Source organism: Hyperolius riggenbachi, chromosome 2, assembly GCF_040937935.1.
Source record: "Hyperolius riggenbachi isolate aHypRig1 chromosome 2, aHypRig1.pri, whole genome shotgun sequence".
NCBI classification, from domain to species: Eukaryota; Metazoa; Chordata; class Amphibia; order Anura; family Hyperoliidae; genus Hyperolius; species Hyperolius riggenbachi.
This window is the reverse complement of record NC_090647.1, coordinates 372,588,493-372,611,397: the sequence shown is the minus strand read 5'-3', so window position 1 is coordinate 372,611,397 and position 22,905 is coordinate 372,588,493. Positions and strand designations below refer to the sequence as shown.

The following is a 22,905-nucleotide window of genomic DNA, read 5'->3' as shown; positions in this document are numbered from 1 at the left end:
GGTCACATCCGGGGAGGGGAGGGAAGAGTAAGTGGAAGAGGAGAAGGTAAAGGGTATATTAGAAAGAAAATACAATGGCCGCATATGTTTCTGATGAGTCGCACGTAGCGACAAAACTAGTCAAGCTAGTGGCCAAGGAGGGACGTGGAGGCAGAGGGGGACGCCGGAAGGAGCTGACCATACCAGCGCAACTAAGCCCACCCAGCGGCCACCGATTTGGGTAGAGCCCATAAAAACTCTGTGCTTTATGAAAACCTCCATGCTTGTGAGTGCATTTTTCTTTTAATAATAAACAATTTTTATGGTTTTACGCTATGGCTATTCCGAATATTATCTTTTGAGGTGTGATGATCCTATGAGGAAGGTTGAAACAGTGGACGAGAGTTGTTCGAGAAGGCAGGGGGCGGCCATATGACCCCATAGGCGCTGGAGACCCATCTAACAGAGGGTCATTACGATGTGGTGAGTGCCCACTGCTTGGGGTGTGGTGGTGGTGTCCAACCAAAGCGGAGACAGTGGTAGCCGACTGCAGGAGCAAGATTGTACATTTGATGGAAAACTGGAACTGAACTTGTGTTTTACATGAGAGGAGTTTGTTCATGGGAACATTAGTGCGCAGCTTTTTTTTAGATTGTGATAGCTAGTAAAGTGCTCAGTATAGCCAGTATAGTGCCCAGCATAGCTAGTATAGTGCCCAGTATAGCAAGTATAGTGCCCAGTATAGCCAGTAAAGTGCCCAGTTTAGCCAGTAAAGTGCCCAGTATAGCCAGTAAAGTGCCCAGTTTAGCCAGTAAAGTGCCCAGTTTAGCCAGTAAAGTGCCCAGTATAGCTAGTAAAGTGCCCAGTATAGCCAGTAAAGTGCCCAGTATAGCCAGTATAGTGCCCAGTATAGCCAGTAAAGTGCCCAGTATAGTGCCCAGTATATTGATCCCCCCCCCCCCCCCCCCCGCTGCTATTACCTGTTCAGCCGGCGGCCGCTTCCTCTAATGCGGGTGCCCCTCTCGCTCTGCTCTCCATCATGCGTATAATCACATACACATCGCCGTTACCAGGGGAACCGCTCTCTCCTGCCTCGTCACAGCAGCAGCGCCGGGCGCGCTGCTGTGATACACTTATACGCATGATGGAGAGCGAGAGGGGCACCCGGATTAGAGGAAGCGGCCGCCGGCTGAACAGGTAATAGCAGCGGCGGCCGCGGAGGGAGGGAGCGGGCGGGTGGGGGGTATCCGCAGACCACCACCCTTCACTCAAGACTCGCATACAAGCTGACCCCCCAACTTTTGGCCCCCTTTTTTGGGGGTCAAAAATTCGGCTTGTATGCGAGTATATACGGTAGTTGTCCTATGGACAGAGTCTCCCACCTGAGCTGTAGATCTCTGCAGCTCTTTCAGAGTCACCATGGGCATCTTGACTGCATTTCTGATCAGCGCTCTCCTTGTTCGGCCTGTGAGGTAGGTTTACAGTTGTGCCATACTCCTTCCATTTCTGAATGATCGCTTGAACAGTGCTCCCCGGGATGTTCAAGGCTTTGGAAATCTTTTTGTAGCCTAAGCCTGCTTTAAATTTCTCAATAACTTGATCCCTGACCTGTCTGGTGTGTTCTTTGGACTTCATGGTGTTGTTGCTCCCAATATTATCTTAGACAACCTCTGAGGCCCTCACAGAGCAGCTGTATTTGTACAGACATTAGATTACACACAGGTGCACTCTATTTAGTCATTAGCACTCATCAGGCAATGTCTATAGGCAACTGACTGCACTCAGATCAAAGGGGGCCAAATAATTATGCACACACCACTTTGCAGTTATTTATTTGTAAAAAAATGTTTGGAATCATGTATGATTTTCATTCCACTTCTCATGTGTACACCACTTTGTGTTGGTCTTTCATGTGGAATTCCAATAAAATTGATTCTTGTTTGTGGCAGTAATATGACAAAATGTGGAAAACTTCAAGGGGGCCGAATACTTTTGCAACCCACTGTAAATGGGGCTGCAGGTGACTTATGGCTAGACATTTCTCGTCTGAATTAAAAATAAAAGCAATTCCTGAAAATGTCATTTATATACACTGCACACACACGATGCTTTGGGTTCACAACTCTTGTTAAAAAATAAGCACAGTTTATGTGCCGCAGCCTCTGATTAAAGCAATTAAAAAAAAAAAAAAAACTATGAAAATTATAATTTGATGTGAAAACAAAGATAAAAAGGCCACATGTATTTCTAATTTTAAAAATAAATCTTCATTACCCAGAACCCACAGGGATAGAAAGAGATAGGATGATCTCTTTGATCTCTTCTGAATAGTGCATTGACATAACAAAATTAGAGTTCCCACTTCAAACAATAGCACAAGTGCTAGGGGCTCCCTTTGAAATGAATACAGGCAACAGAGCATTCCATTGGTGCTGACAATTTAATTAAGATAGGCAGGTTATGAACCTGTGCAGTGAAGCAACAAATAATACAGTATAACAATAAGACATACTTACTGCCCTCCCATGTGCAGTGCAGTAAATTCAGGGCACCTTCTACCTGTTTCCAGTGCTGGAGATGGAAAAAGGCATATGCCACAGCTTCACTGTCTCCACGCTTCAGTATGTGCTCTGGTGGCATTATCAAGCTTTTCATTTCCAGCAGGTACTGGAAAAGTAAAACCAAATGTATTTAAGTATAATAAGGAGTTAAGAGACACATGTACATGTCTGTGTTGTACATTTTCTAACCCTTCTTGGGAAAGTCTAAGTAATGTATATACTCGCACTGCACAGCATTTGAGAATAATACACACATACAAATCCCCTAATTTCTCAAGACAACACTTAGGCCTCTTTCACACTGGGACGTTGCGTTTGATGCGACGTTAAAGTCGCACAATGTGCCCCTAACGCAGCGCACGTAGGTTATGAAATTGGACGTTATTTTGCACTGCGTTATGTGTCCATTGGTGCACCGTTTTTGTCGCATACTGATGGAGCGAAAACCGCGCATGCGTTACATTTAAAAAAAAATAAAAAAATATTACTGAGCATGTGCAACACACAACGCAACAAATTTATTGCTAAAAGCACAGCATGCAGCACTTTCTAAATATTGCTACTTGTTACACACAACGCAACGTGTGCATTGTGAATGTTGTACAGACTTGTATCACTGTGCGTTAAGCCTCATCTATACGCGTAGATGAGGCTGCGATCCGGCGGCTCGATTAGCTGCCGGATCGTCTGTTCCGCGGCCCCGCGCGTACCCGCCTGCCACGCGTGCGCCGCATTCGATTTGCCAGCTCGACCCCGCCGGCGCCGCTTATCTTCCGCTCGATTCCCTGCCATTGTCCCCTCGCGGGGAGCGAGCAGGGAATAGGCAGATGCAAGATCCGTCCTGTCAGATCTTATCAATCGAGCCGCATCAGCGGCTCGATTGATAAGGAGCATCGCGGCCGCATCTATGCGTGGAGATGCGGCTTTAGTCCACGTTAAAACATTTTCTAACGTGCTACTTTAACGTCGCACTGTGAAAGAGACAAGACAAGACAAGACGAATAACATTTATATTGCGCTTTTCTCCTTGCGGACTCAAAGCGCCAGAGCAGAGCAGCAGCCACTAGGGCGCGCTCTATTGGCAGTAGCAGTGTAAGGGAGACTTGCCAAAGGTCTCCTACTGAATTAGTGCTGGCTTATTGAACAGGCAGAGCCGAGATTCGAACCCTGGAAAGAGGCCTTAAAGGACAACTGATGCAAGAGGGATATATTCTGCTGTACCCCATGCCCATTCTGCAATATAAAATAGGGAAGAATGAGTGCAGGAAAGAGAAAGATGCTGCTGTAGCCACACCCCTTTAACAGGAAATGAGAGGGAAGGCACATGTTTGTAACAGTCCCAATTTATTCTAAAAAAGTGAAAAGAAGGTAGTGTTTTCACATACTATATAAAATTTCATATGAAATCTCATTTAATTTACCGATATTTATTGTATGACTTTATTCATATTGTAAAATATCTTTAATACTATATTTTGCTATAATCTAACCGCACCCTACTCTCACATAGAACCCTCCCCTTTAGGTGTTTAACCCCCCCCCTGATGATGTCTAATCTTAACCTCACCACAGGGTGGTGCCTAACCTTAACCCCCCACGGTGGTGGGGGGGGGAAGGGGCCTAAACTTAACCACCCCTGGAGGGCACCTAGCCTTAATCCTCCATTTTGTTTGTGTAATATAAATTTGTATATGATTGTTCATGGTTTTATTTAACATAGAATTAAAAAAATAATAATTGAAGAGTCAAAAATGTAACAAACTTTTTTATATATATCTAGGTTTAAGTAAGTTTGTTCAAAAATGATAATTTGTAATATAGGGGAGAATCGTGGAAGCTACTTGTTGTGGTGTTAAAAGATGAAAAAAAACTTTTTTCTGAGAAAGCATTGGGAACAGCTTTAGGAACAACTATACAATTTTAGGAAGGATTATTTGTTAAAGAGAATCTGTACTCTAATATTCTTACACTAAAAAGCATACCATTCTATTCCTTATTTTCTCCTGTGCCCCTCTGTGCTGTTTCTGCCACTATCTGCTGCAATCCTGGCTTGTAATTAACAGTTTTAGGCAATGTTTACAAACAAACTAACCAGCTTCTAATAGGCTCAGCTAAGCATAGTGTGTGAGTATGCAGGGGGCCTGCAGAGGGTGTGTATCGCTTCTACCAATCACAAGCAGCCCTGCACATTCCACACAATCAAAGCCTAAAGGACCATACACACGTCGGATTTGCGCGAACGACGGGTCGTTTGAACGTTCTGTCGTTCGCACGTTTCCGCATGAAATCCGGCGTGTGTACAGACTATCGTTCGGGAGATAAGACTGGTTACCAACGATCCGCCGGGCGGATCGCTGGTAACCAGTCTTATCTCCCGAACGATAGTCTGTACACACGCCGGATTTCATGCGGAAACGTGCGAACGACAGAACGTTCAAACGACCCGTCGTTCGCGCAAATCCGACGTGTGTATGGGCCTTTAGCCCGACAAACAGGACAGAGGAAAGATACATTGATTTATTACAGAGACAGTGTAATTAGGAAGAGCTGCAGTAAGCCCCAGCACATTAGAACAGGCATAGGAACTCATAGGATAGAAGAACTAAGGCTGAAAAAATTGTTACAGAGTCTCTTTAAATAATGGGTTACTGTAATCGTTAAATTTGGTATGGAAATTAAAGTTAAAGATAACAAGTGATAAAGTTGTTTCATATCCATGTCCTTTTTATGCAATTGGCTCAAACAGAGAAAAGATTTGCATTGATGTGAATGGGGTGCCTATTTTAATAGGTGCCATTATTCTGGGCCCAGCAATAATGCAACAACCTACCCTCTTAACCTCATGAGCCCCAGAGGTTTATATCCCCAATGGCCAGGCCATTTTTTACAATTCGGCACTTCACAACTTTAACTTTTTTTGCTCTGTCATAAAACTTAGCACGCAAATTAATTTTACATCCTTTTCTTCGCACAAATCGAGCTTTCTTTTGGTGGTATTCGATTGTTGCTGCTATTTTTAGTTTTGTTTTTTAATCAAAAGTGACCCACACTTTTGCAATTTTTTTTTTTTAAATCTCCCCCCCCCCCCCAATTGTCCCTAGACTAAGATACATATACTACACCTTACATACATAGACATATGCCTATGGTAGGGATTAGATTGTGAGCCCCTCCAAGAGACAGTTATATGACACGGCTATATTCTGTACAGCGCTGCGTAAAATGTCAGCACTATATAAATACTTTTAATTATATAAAAAAGATGAACAGCCTGCAAGCTCTGACCGTTGGCTGGCAGGCTGATTGCTGGGGCCCGCAGGGTAGACTGATGGGAGCGAGCGCTCATGCGAGCTCCAGTCAAATCTTGTTCCTTGCGAGATGATGCACATATGCGTCATGGAGGAACGAATGAACCGATGTCCCGCCGCTACTCTGCATTAGGCGGTCAGGAAGCGGTTAAAGACCAAAAGATGAGACTAAAGAGGCTAAATTGCAGCACGACAGGACTTTTAAATACCATTTGTTGAGTAAGGTGCTTTACTTATTAATGATAATAATTTCAAGATGATCCCTTTTCTAAGCAGATTTGAACTGGATCAATCAAATGCAGCAAAAGAGGATTGTGACTGGTCCAATTCCAGATTGCATAAAATAAACATAAAATTTACATAAACATTAGCATCTGATAGACCGACCATCTCTAATCACCATTTTTTTTTTTTAAATCTTTTGGGGATGCCGCATTTAATATGGCCTAGCTAAGGAGGCAGGTAATTATGGAGCATGGGCCATTTAGAATAGGTGTTGCCACAATAGATTACAGTGTAATTTGCAGCTATGGCGGCACCTACTACTACTAATTTTGGCGCTGGGATAGTTGAACTCTGGCTTAGCGGAGGTAATTTGGGCCCCAGGGTTTGGCTCATATATAGCTGAACTCTCGGACAGCAGCGGTTGTATATAGCTGAACTCTCAGACAGCAGCAGTGGGGGGTCACAAAGTAGTGTACGGAGTTGGACTAGTGAATAGCCAAAGTTCGGTTAATGGCAGAGCTTGCGGCAGGTAAGTGAGTAAATGGCGTTGGATCGGCTGCGACACAGCATTAGTGTTAGGAGTAGGAAGATGGGAGTGTAGTGGATGAGGGTTTACGGTTAGGTATAGGGAGGGGGAGATTAGTATTAGTCATAGGTATAGGAGGATTAGTGTGAGAAATAGGTTAGGAAAGGCCATAGTCGAATATCAGTAAACGTACCGATATTTTTTTTTTTTTTACTAACGGCAAGAATTATTCTATTACATCTTACCCAAGCGCACTTTCCATGCATGCCCAGCTGAATCTTCCAGATATATGTTTATTTACTAACAAAATCACACTTTACACTCTTTGGCCAATCAAATGTTCTCACATACTAATTATATGAGAATAAAATAGGATTGAATAATGATTATTTTGGTTGCACAAATGTTTTCAAGCCATTCAATTTATTAATTAGGATTCAGTTTACAAAACATTTTATTTTCCCCATGTTTATTCACGAGATAGATTTGTATGTGAAAGAAGACAGATATTTATATAATCTTTAGCAATGTTAAACTCTTGTTTTCAGGGGAAAAAAATGCTAAAATTCAGATTCATATCATACAGAACATAAAAAAATGACCAGTTTAACTGGTGCATTACAAAAATGCTGGAGCTATTTTGGTTCTGATACAGATAAATACATTCAAAGTTCACAGATATTCTTATATTGCATATGTACTTTGTACAAACACAGTCATTGATGCTGTGACACTGCAGTATTTCTATTTTAAGTTTAGCTTTTAGATTAATATCAAAGCAACAATAGGATGAAATGGGTTTATACGTTCATTTTAACTGGGGATTTACGTAAAGCACAGTTCATGAGATTATTTACTAATCTATAGAAGTGACTTAACTTTCCCTTTTAACACTGTGGTAATGCTGAAGAGGTTGGATTCTGGTCAAGTAAAGCATGTTTGCTGCATGAGTGATTCTTTCTGTGCTTGCCCCGGGAGATCCTGCTGGAGGGTGATATGTTTGCTAATCCTCTTTGTTTAAAACACCAGTGATGGTCTGCATGGATCTTCTGTGGGAAAACATCTCATGTAACCAGGGACATTTCACCTTATGAGTTTAACATGGCCTATCTTGTCACGCAATTATGGGTTTTAGCTTATGAGAAAAACCTTTGGACTTTTAACTGCTTTAGTATAAAAAAACCAAAAAAAACCAATAATATATCTGTACGCATAAGTAACCTTTGTAACACATTAAATTAGAAATCTGAAGCGTATCAGATGGTCAGTGACATAAGATACTGTTCATGTCCATAAACAACCAGACAAGTCTAAACAGTTTAGCACTGATAGCGATGTTTTCACCTCCTCTAAAGCACCATCCACACCATACAATTTTTTTGTATGATGCGATTCATCGATTTGATTGGACATGTCCTATCGGGGTTCGATTTGATTGGTAGTGTGATCGATTTGCCATTGTTTTGCAATGACATTTAACCACACTATTGAATCCAATCCCTATCGCAAATGCCGAATAGAATTGAAGTATCCTATTGCACAAAACATTGTATGGTGTGGGGGGGGGGGGCTTAAAGCCCTACACCGTTCAATTCCAGGCGCGATCGATAGAATTCGATTGGATCGAATTTGATTAGATCGATTAAAACCAACATGTCCGATTGGGATTCGATGGATCGTTTTATCGATTTTGGCCAATTTTAAACACGATTGAATCCCGATCGGACATGTCGGATTTAATCGATCTAATCAAATTCGATCCAATCTATTTCGATCGATCGCGCCTGGAATTGAATGGTGTAGAGGGGGCTTAACACTTGGGATCAAGGGAAAATAGTTACCAATTACTAATGAGCACAATAATTGAACATGTAAATATGCACTGAGTCAGGGGCAGAATTAAAATAGTCAAATTAAAACCTGTAGCTGCTAGCTAGCTAACTAATCAGCTGCCAGTTCATTGATTGGCGCTTGTCAACTTTGTCTGGCCTATTTTAGCTGTGTGGGTCAGAGGATAATTTTTTTGATCATGACGAGACACAGAACATTTATATTGTGCTTTTCTACTGGCGGACTCAAAGCGCCAGAGCTGCAGCCACTAGGGCAGCCACTCAGTAGGCAGAAGCAGTTAGGCAGATTTACTGTCAGATTGATTATTTCCAACATGTCCAATCTGATTTCCGATCATTTTTTTTTAAAAATTAATTCTCCATAGAAGTAAACAGAAAATCAATCGGAAAATGTAAAAAAATCGATCGTAAATCAGATCTGACATGTTGGAAATAATTGATCTGACAGTAAATCTGCCCGAAAATCTCATCGTGTGTACCTAGCATAGGAAATGTTGCCCATGGTCTCTTTACTAAATAGGTAATAATTCAAAAAGGTCCGCACACTCCAGTGTGGTCAATCCACAATCCATATTTATTCAAAGAAATCATGACATTATGCCATTCCAGCACTAACAAATCGTTTCAGGGCCACGGAGGGTCCCATTTGTCAAGGCAATAAAAGCAGAATAGTAACGTTTACCATTCTGCTTTATTGCCTTGACAAAGGGGACCCTCCGTGGCCCCGAAACGATTCGTTGGTGCTGGAATGGCATAATGTCACGATTTCTTTGAATAAATGTGGATTGACCACACTGGAGTGTGCGGACCTTTTTGAGATTTTGCTTTGATACTGCTCAGGTCCTGAACCTCACTAGTGGTGTGCGACTCTTCCTTTGCATATAGACTTAAGCAGCCCATACACTCAGCCGATTTTCTGGCCGACCGATCGATCGCGATCGATCGATCGATCGCAAATCGGTTGGCCAATCGACCGATCGACGGCCGATTTCGATCGATTTCGATGGATTTCCATCGAACTAGCAGGGTGGAAAATTTAGGTCGATCTGATGAGATTGCTTATCAGTTTGCATTGGCCTTAATGGAAATCTGATGGCAAAAAAATGCCATCAGATCGAATTTCAACAGATTTCAAACTGAAATCTATTGGAATTCTATCCTGGTAAAAAATGTTCTAAAAACGCATCAGATAGATCATCAGATGCATTTCTTATCTGTCTGCTGCCAATCTGACGAGTGTATGGGCACCTTTACTGAATAGGTGCTGGCTTGCTGAACAGAAAGTGCCACTATCATCACTATTATCAGTCAGTAAAATCCAGAGCATCTGTCAGGCTGCCTGACTAGCCACTACATGTAAAACACACAGAGCTTAGCAGAGCAGAGAAGAGATTTCTTCAAAAGAAAAGTGAACTTGAAAAGAAAGCTAACTTATTCTTCTGTTACCCCAGAAACTATTACACAAGTAAATGGTACAATGTACATAAAAGTTAGTCCCCACTAGACAACCCCATAAGATTTTCTTAAATGGCTTTATTCTCTATACTTAGAAAACGAGATATGTGGGGGGTTTCTGACGTCACCACAAAAAATAATATCCATCTACGGTATATCCCCAATATAAATAACCTTGTGATCCGTTTCCTTACTAAGAAGAAAAATCTTATATGAACTGGGAGCAATAGGCAACAATCTTTGAGGAAAAGTAAAAGTCAGGTTTTTGGTAAATTGTAGGTGGTGTTTAAAGAAAACCTGAGATCACGGGAAAGGGTATATTTACAATTACCTGGGGTTTACCCCAACCCTAGAAGGTCCGTGGGCTCCCTCGACGTCCTCTCCGGCTGCTTTGTTATCTTTTAATCAGCCCGGTAATTGGGTTGGCCTCGTCTGCGCATGCACGGTTGCGCGCACTCCCTCAGCCACGATCCCGCAGTCGGGAGAATACTGCACAGATGAAGACAGCTCCCTGGACCGCACATGTCCTGAAGCCCACAACTGACTAGATTACCAGCGCTGATTAGAAGATAACAGATCGGCACGGAGAGGAAGTCCATGGACCTCATGGGGCTGGAGGAAGCCCCAGGTAAGTATAAATATACCTTTTCTCTTGTTCTCAGGTACCTTTTAATTGCTCTGTATCCGCTGGTGAGGCCCAGGAGATACTTGGTCTGTGAAACCCCTTTCTGTGGTTAAAAGCCCTGTGCTGCCGAGATACATTTGCGTTTTATTGTGTGCGTTAAGTGTACCTGCGGCAACATGTAACATGATGAGATAAACGTGTATGTACAGTGCAAAACATTAATAACAAGACTGTTTTACTTGTTTTATTTTGCTGCATGAAAGAGTTCATTTTTAGGCATTGAAGTGAGATGACGATGATGCATAGAAAAGCTTTTCTGAAGCTTAAAGGGAACCAGAGAGGAACGAAAAAAAAAAAAAAAAAGCTTTTATACATATCTGGGGCTTCTTCCAGCCCCATAAGCCTGGATCGCACCCACGCCGCCATCCTCCGCTTCCTGGATCGGCGGTACCGGGTCCCGTCATTTCCGGCGGACACGGCCAATTGTCCGCATCACAGGGGCTCCCCTCCATGTATGTACGCGTGAGGCTGCGCAGCAGGCAGCCTCACGCGCACATACACGGAGGGAGCCCCGTGTGATGCGGACAATTGGCCGCGTCTGCCGGCCGACTGGCGGCCATGACGGGACCCGGTACCGGCGGATCCAGGCAGCAGAGGACGGCGGCGTGGGAGCGATCTGTGCGTATGGGGCTGGAGGAAGCCCCAGGTATGTATAAGCTTTTTTTGGGGGCCTCTGGTTCCCTTTAATGCAATACTCCAACATAAAGTGATGGTTGCTCTCAATTTTTCCAGGATGTTTACGCTAAAGACTACTTTATTATTATTATTTAGTATTTATATAGCAGCACTGTACAGAGTATATTGTACTGTCAATTAACTGTCTCTCAAAGGGGCTCACAATCTAATCCCTACTATAGTTTTATGTCTATGTATGTATCGTGTAGTGTAGTGTCGTAGTATAGGGCTAATTCCGGGGGAAGCCAATCAACTTATCTGTATGTTTTTGGGATGTGGGAGGAAAACTGAGTGCCCAGAGGAAAATCACGCAGACACAGCGAGAACATACAAACTCTTTGCAGATAGTGCCCTGGTTGGGATTCAAACTTGCTGCAAGGCTCGAGAGCTAGCCACTACACCACCATGCTTCCCAACTCCAGTGAAGAATTGCTAACCATCATCTCTCAACAGGTCAGTTGTGAAGGGCACCTCGTTGTCTCTCTTGACCGAAAACTAAAGAGAAAAATTACACAGCAAAAGTGCATGCCTATAAAATGGGCTTTGAGCTCCCTGCACTATTATTTGCTGGGAAGACAATTCTACTTGATGTATGGCCATGCCACACTGACCTAGAAAAAAACAGTAAAGCAAACACTAGATTAACGCATTCGTTTCTGTCTCTTCAGGAAACATAGCATAGATGTGCGGTACAGCTTAAAAGACAACTAACTTAACTAAAATTCTAAATGCCACACATACAGCATTTCCAGTAATTGCTAGCAAATGGCGTTTTTTTTCCACCTTTTCATTTGTTATGTGAAGAATATACCTGTTTGACATTTACAGAGAATAGTTTTTACTGTGGGCATTACAATGGATGATTGTAACCAGCATATCCAGTATACAGAAACAGTCCTTACTGGCTGTAATCCTGCGACTATAATGTCTTCAGAATGCAGAAATACAGCATCAAAATACTGTGTAAATAACTCATCAGCTACAGCTCTTTGCACCTCGGTCTCTCTGCTTCACGCAGTTCTAAAGTATACAGAGATTACAGCTAGGAAGAGCTCATTCTGAATGGTGGGTGTAATCATGCAATAACAGGAATAACGTAAGCTCCTTCTCTTTAAATCTTTTTTCTGTGGTTGAAAATCTCTCAGCTGTTCTCATATGATCTGTAAGAAAGCAGTGTGTGTGGGCAGGGCAGAAATAAACAGTAAATCATTCCTCTGTGAATAAGGTCCGTAAGTGGCACCTACTTATATCCTCGAATAAAAGTCGACTTTGTTTATAAGTCGACTCCAATATTTGGCCCTCTTAAGCTGGAATTTTTTATTGACTCAAGTATAAGTCTACCCAGCAAAGTTAATGGCTGCATTTGGGTACCCAGAGGAATTAACAGGTGCACTTGGGGATCAGGAGGGGTTAATGACTGCACTGCATACAGTATTGAAGCCATTAACCCCTCCTGTCCCTTATGTGCAGCCAATAACTCCTCCAGGCCCCCAAGTGCAGCCATTATTCATCCCCTTCCTGCTGCCCAGTATTTACCCTCTGCCCCTTTCATTGTTGATTGTTGTGTCCAGGACTTTCAGACCTGTTTTCTTCACATTTTCTTTATCAAGAAAGTGAAGTGTCACTTAGCACTGGGTAAATTGCTGCAAATGGGAATGTCACTAATAGTACACACACTGCTCAGTGTTGCTTGTGACTAGTGTATAAGTCCACCCCTATACTTTTATTTAGTGAGTCAGACCTACATTTCTAGACTTACAGTAGAGTATAAACAGTATCTACATGGTACAGTCCTTGTATTAGATGCCGACTCAAACCAGAGACCTGTTACACAAGGCATCTCCTTCACAAAGGCAGTGATAAGAGACTTCTTAAAGCCTTCTATTGTTACTGGCTAATAGTTCTATAGCTATGTGGGGTTCACAAAATGACAATTTTTTTTGATAGTTGTCCTTTAAATTCAGAGTATAGCATCAAAATGCTGATGCCCTCTCTCGGTACACTGCTAGGTATCTTGTGGTGTCTCCACAACCTTTGGCTGGAAGCAGAGAAGGGAATTATGTACAGGATGTTGGGGTGGGTTCTGGTCAGGCAATATATATTCTCCTTGCTTGGACTGTGGTCCGTCTAAGAAGCAATAGTTACCTCTAGGAGGGGTTTATATTCAAAAGGAGTTTGATAGAGTGTCAGGTGTCTAGAAAAAATGTTGGAGCTGCTGAATTGCTGAAGCAGACTAAAATCGATAACACAGTGAAATCCAATCTGCAGATAAAGGTTCAAATTTGCTGAGACAAGGTTCTAATTTATGCTAAAGACAGGGCAACTTTGTGGCTGTAGAAAAACCATTTCCATTTGATACTGGAAGCATTACACAGGCCTGTGTTTGTCATTTTTTCCAAAGTTTTCACTGAGCAGGAGTCATAAGAGAGCAACAAAAAAAGACAAAAGATGTGTAAATACATGCAAGGACAGTTTATAAGACAAAGGAACAAGAGCAAAGAGAAAAAAAAAATCCTGTTTGATCACTTATTTTCTTCTAGGTTCTTCTTTCATTTCTCTGCTGTGGAAATGGCTGTTCAGCCCATATCGGTCTCTTGTTGTTCCTTTCTTCCCCAATGAGATTCACATGGTCTACACCTCTATCAATACAACAGCTTCTTTACACATGCATTGGTCTCAGGGTGAGGAAGAAGCACTGGCATAACTATTGGGGTGGGGCTACTTCTCGTCCATCCTCTCACAGGCTCCCCCAGTAGCTGCTATCCTACTTTTCAATATGCAGAGTTGCAAAGCTGAGCAGAGTATTTTACCTACTCCAGTGCTGGTTTGGGTTTGCTCTCTTCTACATTGCAGCCGCACCCTGCACTACTGCATACCTTCGTATGGCTCCTGAGTGTTCCTGAATGCTAACCAATAAGTCATTTACAGTGTGTCGCTTGTTTAGTGATCTGTAATAGAAAATGCTGAACGTCATTGTTCTCATACAACCCACAATTTCCTATTCATTTAAAAAGCCAAAATAATCAGGAAATTATAGACCTGTAAGTTCTATACAAGTTGTGCGCAGACTGTGCCAATATATGAATTTTAACCACTTAAAGAGAACCTGAAGTGGGATTTAATTATGTTAGTGGGGCACAGAGGCTGGTTGTGCACACTAACACCAGCCTCTGTTTCCCCATGGTGTGCCTCCAGGACCCTCCTGTGCGCCGCTATACCCTCCGCAGTGCTAGCGACACACAGTGTGTCGCCAGCACAATGTTTACCTATGTGCTGTCTGTTAGCGCCACTCCCCCGCCTCCTCGGTATTGGCGCTACCCGGCCGCGTCCCTTCCCTCCAATCAGCGGGAGGCATAGGTAAACATTGTGCTGGCGACACTCTGTGTGTCACTAGCACTGCGGGGGGTATAGCGGCGCGCAGGGGGGTTCTGGAGGCACACCATGGGGCTACAGAGGCTGGTGTTAGTGTGCACAACCAGCCTCTGTGCCCCACTAACATAATTAAATCCCACCTCGGGTTCTCTTTAAGGAACGCAGTGTTAAACCCCCCTAGTGACCAGGCCATTTTTTACTAAATAGGCCACTGCAGCTTTAAGGGCTCGCTGTAGGGCCGCACAACTCAGCACACAAGTGATCCCCCCCACACACACACACCTTTTCTCCCCACCAACAGAGCTCTCTGTTGGTGGGATCGGATTTCCCCCCAGCTGTGTTTTTTTTTTATAAATTGGTTCTATATTTTATTATTCCCCCCACCCGCCAATCAGCGCAATCAGCTGTCATAGGCTTCGGCCTATGACCGAACATGCTGAATCCAGCGCTGGAGACTTGGGCGCAGCAGCGCAGGAGACTTGGGTGCAGCCGGCGCCACCATAGGCCGTAATAGGAACTACGGCTATAGCAGACACAGGAAGTAACTTCAGCGCCATCAGAAGACGGAGTTGCTTTTAAAACAATAATTCGGCTTCCAGCAATTGCTGGAAGCCGAATTATTTCATTCCCCCATTATCCATGGCGGCCTGGAGGGGGAATAGTAATTAACACGGCCTGGACTTGTGCAGCAGCAGGATCAGCCATATACCAGCTGTGTCCTGCGCCCAAGTCTCCAGCGCCGTTATCTCTCGTACGCCCTATGACAGCCGATCACTTTCCTGCCTACAGAGGGGACAGCTGTGACACATGGCTGTCCCCAGTACAGCGCTGCCTTAGATCGCAGCACTGTACAGGGTTATTAGATGGAGGTTTCACTGTCTAACAGTCTCCGAGCGCCGTTGGGAGACTCCATCATCAGAGTGGAGATGCGCGCACATCGGCACGTGCGCTCTCCTGCAATCCTCATAGGAAGCCATTCACGCCAATCGGCGTGGAGTGGCCCTGGGGCTGTCGCCGCGTTCATGCCAATTGGTGTGGATCGGTCAGCTAGAGGATAAAATATATAACAGCAGTACAAGTAATCAGAGAAGGGCAACTTCTATGTTATCACTCCTATCAAACTTCTTAAGCTCACATCTGTGACTCAGGTTTGCTGTAAATTGCTGTTACAGTCAGGGCCTGGTTAAATTATACAAAGAATAGATTAAAACAAATAATTTTATAATCATGTTATAGATATACAAGTAATATAAATTATTATTATTACTTATGTTGTATTCACAACCGAAATCATGTAGCTATGCAAACGTTATCATTTTGTCTTCCCCTCTTTTTAATAATCATCCAGGAAAACAATAGGTAAGATTACATAATCCACTGACATATGTGGGCTGACACACACTTTAGTCATAAAACTCAGGTTGGGAGATGGAGAATGTATGCACAGAGTTCAATAGTTCGTGTTGTTTCTTCAGATTTATGGTTTGCACCTATATTTTATGTCCTGAATTACAGCGCTCTTTCCCAGTACAGGAGAACTGCAAATTCCATATGAATTTTTTTTAAGTTTAAATAGCTTGTGATATCATTCGATTAAGCCCAAAGGGCATTGGAGAGGAAAGCCAACTAGCCACCAAGGTTGAGAATATTTTTCATGTAATTCAGCAAATTTCTGTGGCAACAGGTTTTTTTTTTTTTTTTTTTTAAGAATTAAAAATGTAATAATTTAAAGAGCACCAGTCATGGAAGGACATTTGTGATGTTCTGAATATTAACTTTTAAATTGGTATAATGATGCAGCCTTATAGGTCTGCAATAGCAATGTGTTTCATCACTTCTTTGAATTTTCTACCACAAAGTCAGCTGTAAGCTATCGCAGAGTTTGTCTCCTATCCTTTCTAAAAGAAACTAACAGAAACTATCAGGACTACATAAAAGTAAAATCCATTGGAACCCATGCACACAATACATTGGCCAGCTGGAATGGTCTATAATCATATTTCATCCAGCCCTGGAGCAGCTTCAGCTTTGTCACCGATCCTGGACATTGGTCTCCAGAATCTGCTGATACTGAGTGGGATCCATGCGTCCCTCAACTTTGACAAGATTCCCAGTCCCTGCAATGGCCACACAGCCCCACAGCATGATGGAACCACCACCATATTTTACTGTAGGTAGCAGGTGTTTTTCTTGGAATGCAGTGTTCTTTTTCCTCCATGCATAACGCCCCTTGTGATGTCCAAATAACTCAATTTTAGTTTCATCAGTCCACAGCACCTTATTCCAAAATTAAGCTGGCTTGTCCAAATGTGCTTTAGCATACCTTAAGCGGCTCTGTTTGTGCTGTGGGCGGAGAAAAGGATTCCTCTGCATTACTCTCGCATACAGCATCTCCTTGTGTAAAGTGCGCAGAATGGTTGAACGATGCACAGTGACTCCATGATGTTGTAGGTCTTTGGTGCTGGTCTGTGGGTTGACTGACTGTTCTCACCATTCGTCGCTTCTGTTTATCCGAGATTTTTTTTGGTCTGCCACTTCAAGCCTCTACTTGAACTGAGCCTGTGGTCTTCCATTTCCTCAGTATGTTCCTAACTGTGGAACCAGACAGCTGAAACCTTTGAGACAGCTTTCTGTATCCTTTCCCTAAACCATGATGGTGAACAATCTTTATCTTCAGGTTATTTGAGAGTAGTTTTGAGACCCCCATGTTGCTACTCTCCAGTGAAACTTAAGAGGAGGATAACTTGCAATTGACCCCCTTAAATACTCTGTCATAATTGGATTCACCTGTGTATGTAGGTCAGGGGTCACGGAGCTTACCAAGTCAATTTGAGTACCAATAATTAGTTCTAAAGGTTTTGGAATCAAAATGACCAAATTTATGCACCTGCCTAATTTTATTAAAACAAGAAAGATGGTCATGCCTATTCTGACTCTGGTACAGAATTTCTACCATTTTTAACAATGTAGGACCTACCCCCCAAATCGCCTAGGAATTTACCCCATTCCCTTTTATGGAATGCTTTCTATGCATCCAGGGACTTAAAGGACTTACGATGTGAGTTGAGAAAAAAAAAAAAAGTTATGTACCTTTAATCCACTCAACACTGCTCGACCCGACCCGACCCGACTCTCCCCAGGGCCGCCTTATCAGAAGGCGATTTAAATTGCCGCTTTAAAACATATAGCATCTGCGCAGTGATCCACCACAAGTGTGGCTGCGCAGGTTTTCCGTCCTGTCTGCGGCTGTCCGAGCTCCGTCCTCTCTGCTCTACGTCATGTGGGCGTGACCATACGACCGCCCACATGATTCAGTACGAGTCAGCCACGTCTCCTCAGCAGAGACAGCAGCACTCTCAGCGGGGCTCTCAGAGGGGAGATGTGACTCGTAGTGTTTATTAGCTGACACTTTATTGCAAGAGTAAGTTTTATTTTTCAAAATATATATAATTGATGGGGAAAAGGTTTTTATGCAGAAATAAGCGTGCCAAGTGTTTTTTTATTGAAAAAAAAATTGAAATAGTTATTCATTTAAAGGGGACAACACCCAAATGTAAATGAATGGGTTGCACAATATTTTTTTTTTTTTTTACAGTAAAATACAACATGTATTTGTAATGTTAATCAAATAGGACAGTAGAAACTGGATGGTTAGGTTAAATCGATGTCTCAAACAATTTTTTTTGCTGAATTTATTTTCTTCACAATTATTATTATTGATGCCTGCACTGTTACATATTGCTTATAATGTATACATATGCACAGTCAATTGGCTTTTCTCTTATGACTCTGCATACAGGTCAATCATTTTGAGAGCAGATGTGTTCACAAAACAAAAAAAAATGGCATGGTACAAGTGGTAAAATTTTTTAATATTTGCAATACTTCAACATTTACTTTTTTTAAAATCAGATTTCCTTGTTTTTTGATTTGTATGCTATTATCATTGATGGAAACTAGCTACCAGTGGGTGACTATGTGACAGTGGAGGCCTGCAGCTCTGGCGAGGTGGCATGTAGGCGACAATAGCTACCATTGGGTGCCCATGTGGCAATGTAGGCCTGCAGCTCTGCCGAGGTGGCATGTAGGGGAGTATGGCTACCAGTGTAAGTCCATGTGGCAATGTAGGCCTGCAGTTCTGGCGAGTTATAATGTAGGAGAGTAAAGCTACTAGAGGGTGACCATGTGGCAATAGAGGCCTGCAGCTCTGGCGAGGTGGCATGTAGGCGACAATAGCTACCATTGTGTGTCCATGTGGCAATGGTGGCCTGCAGCTCTGGCGAGGTGGCATGTAGGTGAGTATAGCTACCAGTGTGAGTCCATGTGTCAATGTAGGCCTGCAGCTCTGTCAAGGTGGCATGTAGGGGAGTATAGCTACCAGTGGGTGACTATGTGACATTGGAGGCCTGCAGCTTTGGCGAGGTGGCACGTATGGGAGTATAGCTACCAGTGGGTGAATGTGTGACAGTGGAGGCCTGCAGCTCTGGCGAGGTGGCATGTAGGTGAGTATAGCTACCAGAGCATACCATTACCATCTCTCTATAGGCTCCCAGCATGCATCGCTGGAGGGTCGCTAGCGCTCACCATCACACTGTGGAAGGGGTTTCACCACAATATCAGCCATACAGAGTCCCCTGTTGATCTGTTTTAGAAAAGGAAAAGATTTCTCATTTGAAAGGAAGTATCTGCTACTGATTGGTATGAAGTTCAAACCTTGGCTATGGTTCATCTTTAAAGCTCTGACTATATACTAGGTTACCATATAGTGAAAAAACAAAGGGATGCAAACCAGGATCCCACCTTACAGACTGCAGAAGCTGACCATACACAAAACCTTGTGATGCCAAAACATCATTTGCTCCTCCAGAGAATAATGAAGGTGCATACACATGAATAATTACTAATGTCACCCAATAGGACTGGGGCTCAATCCCTTGGGCAACAGTTCAGAGAAGAGTGCTGTCCAAAGGGGTAATTCATCTAAGGCTAGTGTCGTGTCCAACTGCTATGGGGGGGGGGGGGGGGGGGGACGCAATGGCACAGTGTTTGATGGAGCTGCTTTAAAGTGGACCTGAACTCTTGCACAGCACAGAAGGAAAAAAGAGAAATGCACCCTGAATGTTTTTAGAGAGTTTAGCCTGTTTAATTTCCCCTCATTTGTGTATAATCACAAGTTGTAATTTGATCCTCCCGTGTCACATGACTGCCTATGGCAGATAAGCCCATTTGCAGGAACAGGCTGTAAACAATATGTCTGTTTCCATAAATTACGAAGTAGAAACCGTGCACATTTATTTTAGGATTTGTATCAGCTGTAACAAATACATGTTTTTTTGCTTAAAGGTTATTATCCTGCGGTGTATTTTTTAGAGCAGAGTGGATTTCTGAGATGAGGTCTACTTTAAGTGAAAGGAGTAAGAAGTAGAACAAAGACGATTCAGCAGTCTGGATCTTTATGCAACACACAGATCCACTGTACACAAGCTAAATTTTAAGCCCTGACTTCTCACCAGAGAACCTTCTAGCACATGTACAAGGATTGAAGTACATCATTAAAAAACACTAAGAAAATTTTGTATAAAACTGGTGCAGAAGTGGAGCAGTCCTTCAAAGTGACCAACCAGAACCATTGATCTGGATGTTTACGCTATTTTAGCACCACTGGTACAGTTTGTCCTGCACTGGTGTTGATAAATCTGTATAACAATGTAAAGCTATGCAACAGATAGCATATACTATATTCTAAGTAGTAGTTTGCATCAGTCCAGTATAAAGCATAGGCTCCTGGAGCAACATTACGTAAACCAGAAGGAAAAAAAAAAATGAGGGAAACAGGAAATCTGGTGGATGGGCATAGGATAATAGACAGCTAAATATGAAGCATCGTATTGGTGCCAACTCACCTTAAAGGGGTTCTGTGGGGGTTCCTGAGGAGAAAAACTGCCACTTACCTTGGGCTTCTATCAGCCACCTGCAGTGGTAATGTCCCACGCCGTCCTGCTCCCATCTGCCGTTCCCCGCAGCCGGCACCGGGCTATTATTCGGCTGTCACACAGACGAATAATGCGCGTTGCCGTGCCTCCGCTCGCGTCATCGGAGGCTTACTGCGCAGGCGCAGTACAACGGAGCCTTGTACTGCGCTTGCGCAGTAAGCTTCTGATGACGCAGGCGGAAGCGAGCGGGTGCGCGGCCACTGTAGCGCAGCCGCAGTTGGATCCCATGCCGCTTAGACCGGGGCCGGCGGCGGAGAATAGCAGATGGGAGGAGGACGGCGTGGGACATTACCGCTGCACGGGGCTGATAGAAGCCCAAGGTAAGGGTCTGTTTTTCTTCTCAGGAACCCCCACAGAACCCCTTTAAAGGAAACTTTAAGGGGAAAAAAATTGCCCAGTTATTTACCTGGGGTTTCTTCCAGAAGTCTCAACTAGGGAGCAGGAGGACTTCAGGCGGCTTTGTTTGGTTAAGTGTCCCTTTAAAGCATACAAACTCCGGCCCATGGGCCAAATCTTTCCCTCGGAGCCATCAGATTTGGCCCTCTGGTGGTTTCCCCGCTTTGCATTAGGTTTGGCCCACTTAGGACCACCAGGGAAGCAATATTGGAGGGTAAGCCCTAGATCACCAGGGAAGACATTTGAGGAGGGGGAAAGAACTAGATACCAAAAAATTGTGTAGGAGAGGGAAGGGGACCACTAGACACCAGGGAATTGTATAGGGGAAGGAGGGAAGCTCTAGACACAAGGGAACTGTAGAGGAGGAGGGGGCTATTAGACACCAGGGAACTTTATAAGGGAGAGAGGTGGCCACTAGACATTGAGGTTGGCCCCCGAGTTGGTCCCAGAGCTCATGTTTGGCCCATTTCATATTTGAGTTTGACAACCCTACTTTAAAGGGAACCTAAACTGAGAAGGAGATGGATTTTTCCTTTTAAAATAATACAAGTTGCCTGGCTCTCCTGCTGATCCTGTGTCTCTAATGCTTTCAGCCACAGCCCCTGAACAAGCATGGAGATCAGGTGCTCTGACTGAAGTCAGACTGGATTAGCTCCATGCTAGTTTCAGCCACTACTGCAGCAAATAGATCAGCAGGACTGCCAGGCAACTGGTATAGCTTAAAAGGAAACATCTATATCCCTCTCAGTTTAGGTTCACTTTAAAGAGAATCTGTATTGTTAAAATCGCACAAAAGTAAACATACCAGTGCGTTAGGGGACATCTCCTATTACCCTCTGACACAATTTCGCCGCTCCCCGCCACATTAAAAGTGGTTAAAAACAGTTTTAAAAAGTTTGTTTATAAACAAACAAAATGGCCACCAAAACAGGAAGTAGGTTGATGTACAGTATGTCCACACATAGAAAATACATTCATACACAAGCAGGCTGGTTACACCCTTCCTTTTGAATCTCAAGAGATCATTTGTGTGTTTCTTTCCCCCTGCAGCTATCTTCCACTGAAGTGTCAGGCTGTTTCTTCCTGCAGAGTGCAGACAGCTCTGCCTGTATGTAATTCCTCAGTATGTGAAAGCCCAGCCAGTTCAGAGGAGGATTTATCCAGCTTGTAAAAGATACGAGAGAAGAGAGAAGCTGCCCTAATCTAAATAATACACAGGCAGTGTGCAGAGAGGGGCCTGGAGGGGGGAGATGCATCACAGAACCACAACACTGAAGAACTTGGCAGCCTTCCAGACACAGGCTGACAAGTCTGACAAGAGAGAGATAAGTTGATTTATTACAAAGACTGTGATAGTACAAAGTGCTGCAGTAAGCCAGAACACATTAGAATAGCTTTTGGAACTTGTAGGATGATAAAAAACAGGATGCAATTTTTGTTACGGAGTCTCTTTAAAGCAAAAAATAGAGGCATGTAATATGTGCTTGGGTTTAACTTTATCAATGCATATATTTAGCTGCTATGACATCCTTGTCTATCGTTTTAAATCCTGACTGTCAGAGGCCATAGAAAAATAGGAATGTTTTTTTCATAACGGTCACTGCCAACTATATTGTAAAAACAGGATTAAACTCTGTTTTTCAAATACAGCAATAAAAAATGAATTCTACATCAATTCATTGATTATCTTTCCAACAACAAATAAGTATTACGCAGTTAGCAAAATGTTTAAACCTGTAGACCCTTATTTCCAAAGCCTAGAAAAAGGAAGTAGCCTTTTCAGCAACTGTCACTTCGGGAGCAATTGCAATTTTCGGAGCAACTGCGTTTTTCATGCAGAAGTGAGCTCAAGATTGATGCTCACCCAGGATGAATATAAA

At 43.2% G+C, this 22,905-nt stretch overlaps 1 protein-coding gene across 3 annotated transcripts in view; it reads right to left on the bottom strand.

Moving 5' to 3' along the window:
- ST7L (suppression of tumorigenicity 7 like) overlaps window positions 1-22,905 on the bottom strand; it is a 424,041-nt gene that overhangs the window by 199,733 nt on the left and 201,403 nt on the right. For all 3 annotated transcript variants that reach the window (XM_068269737.1, XM_068269735.1, XM_068269736.1), the window contains exon 12: window positions 2,496-2,646. In XM_068269737.1, the coding sequence (XP_068125838.1) occupies window positions 2,496-2,646 (151 nt within the window). The remainder of the gene's footprint in view (window positions 1-2,495; window positions 2,647-22,905) is intronic.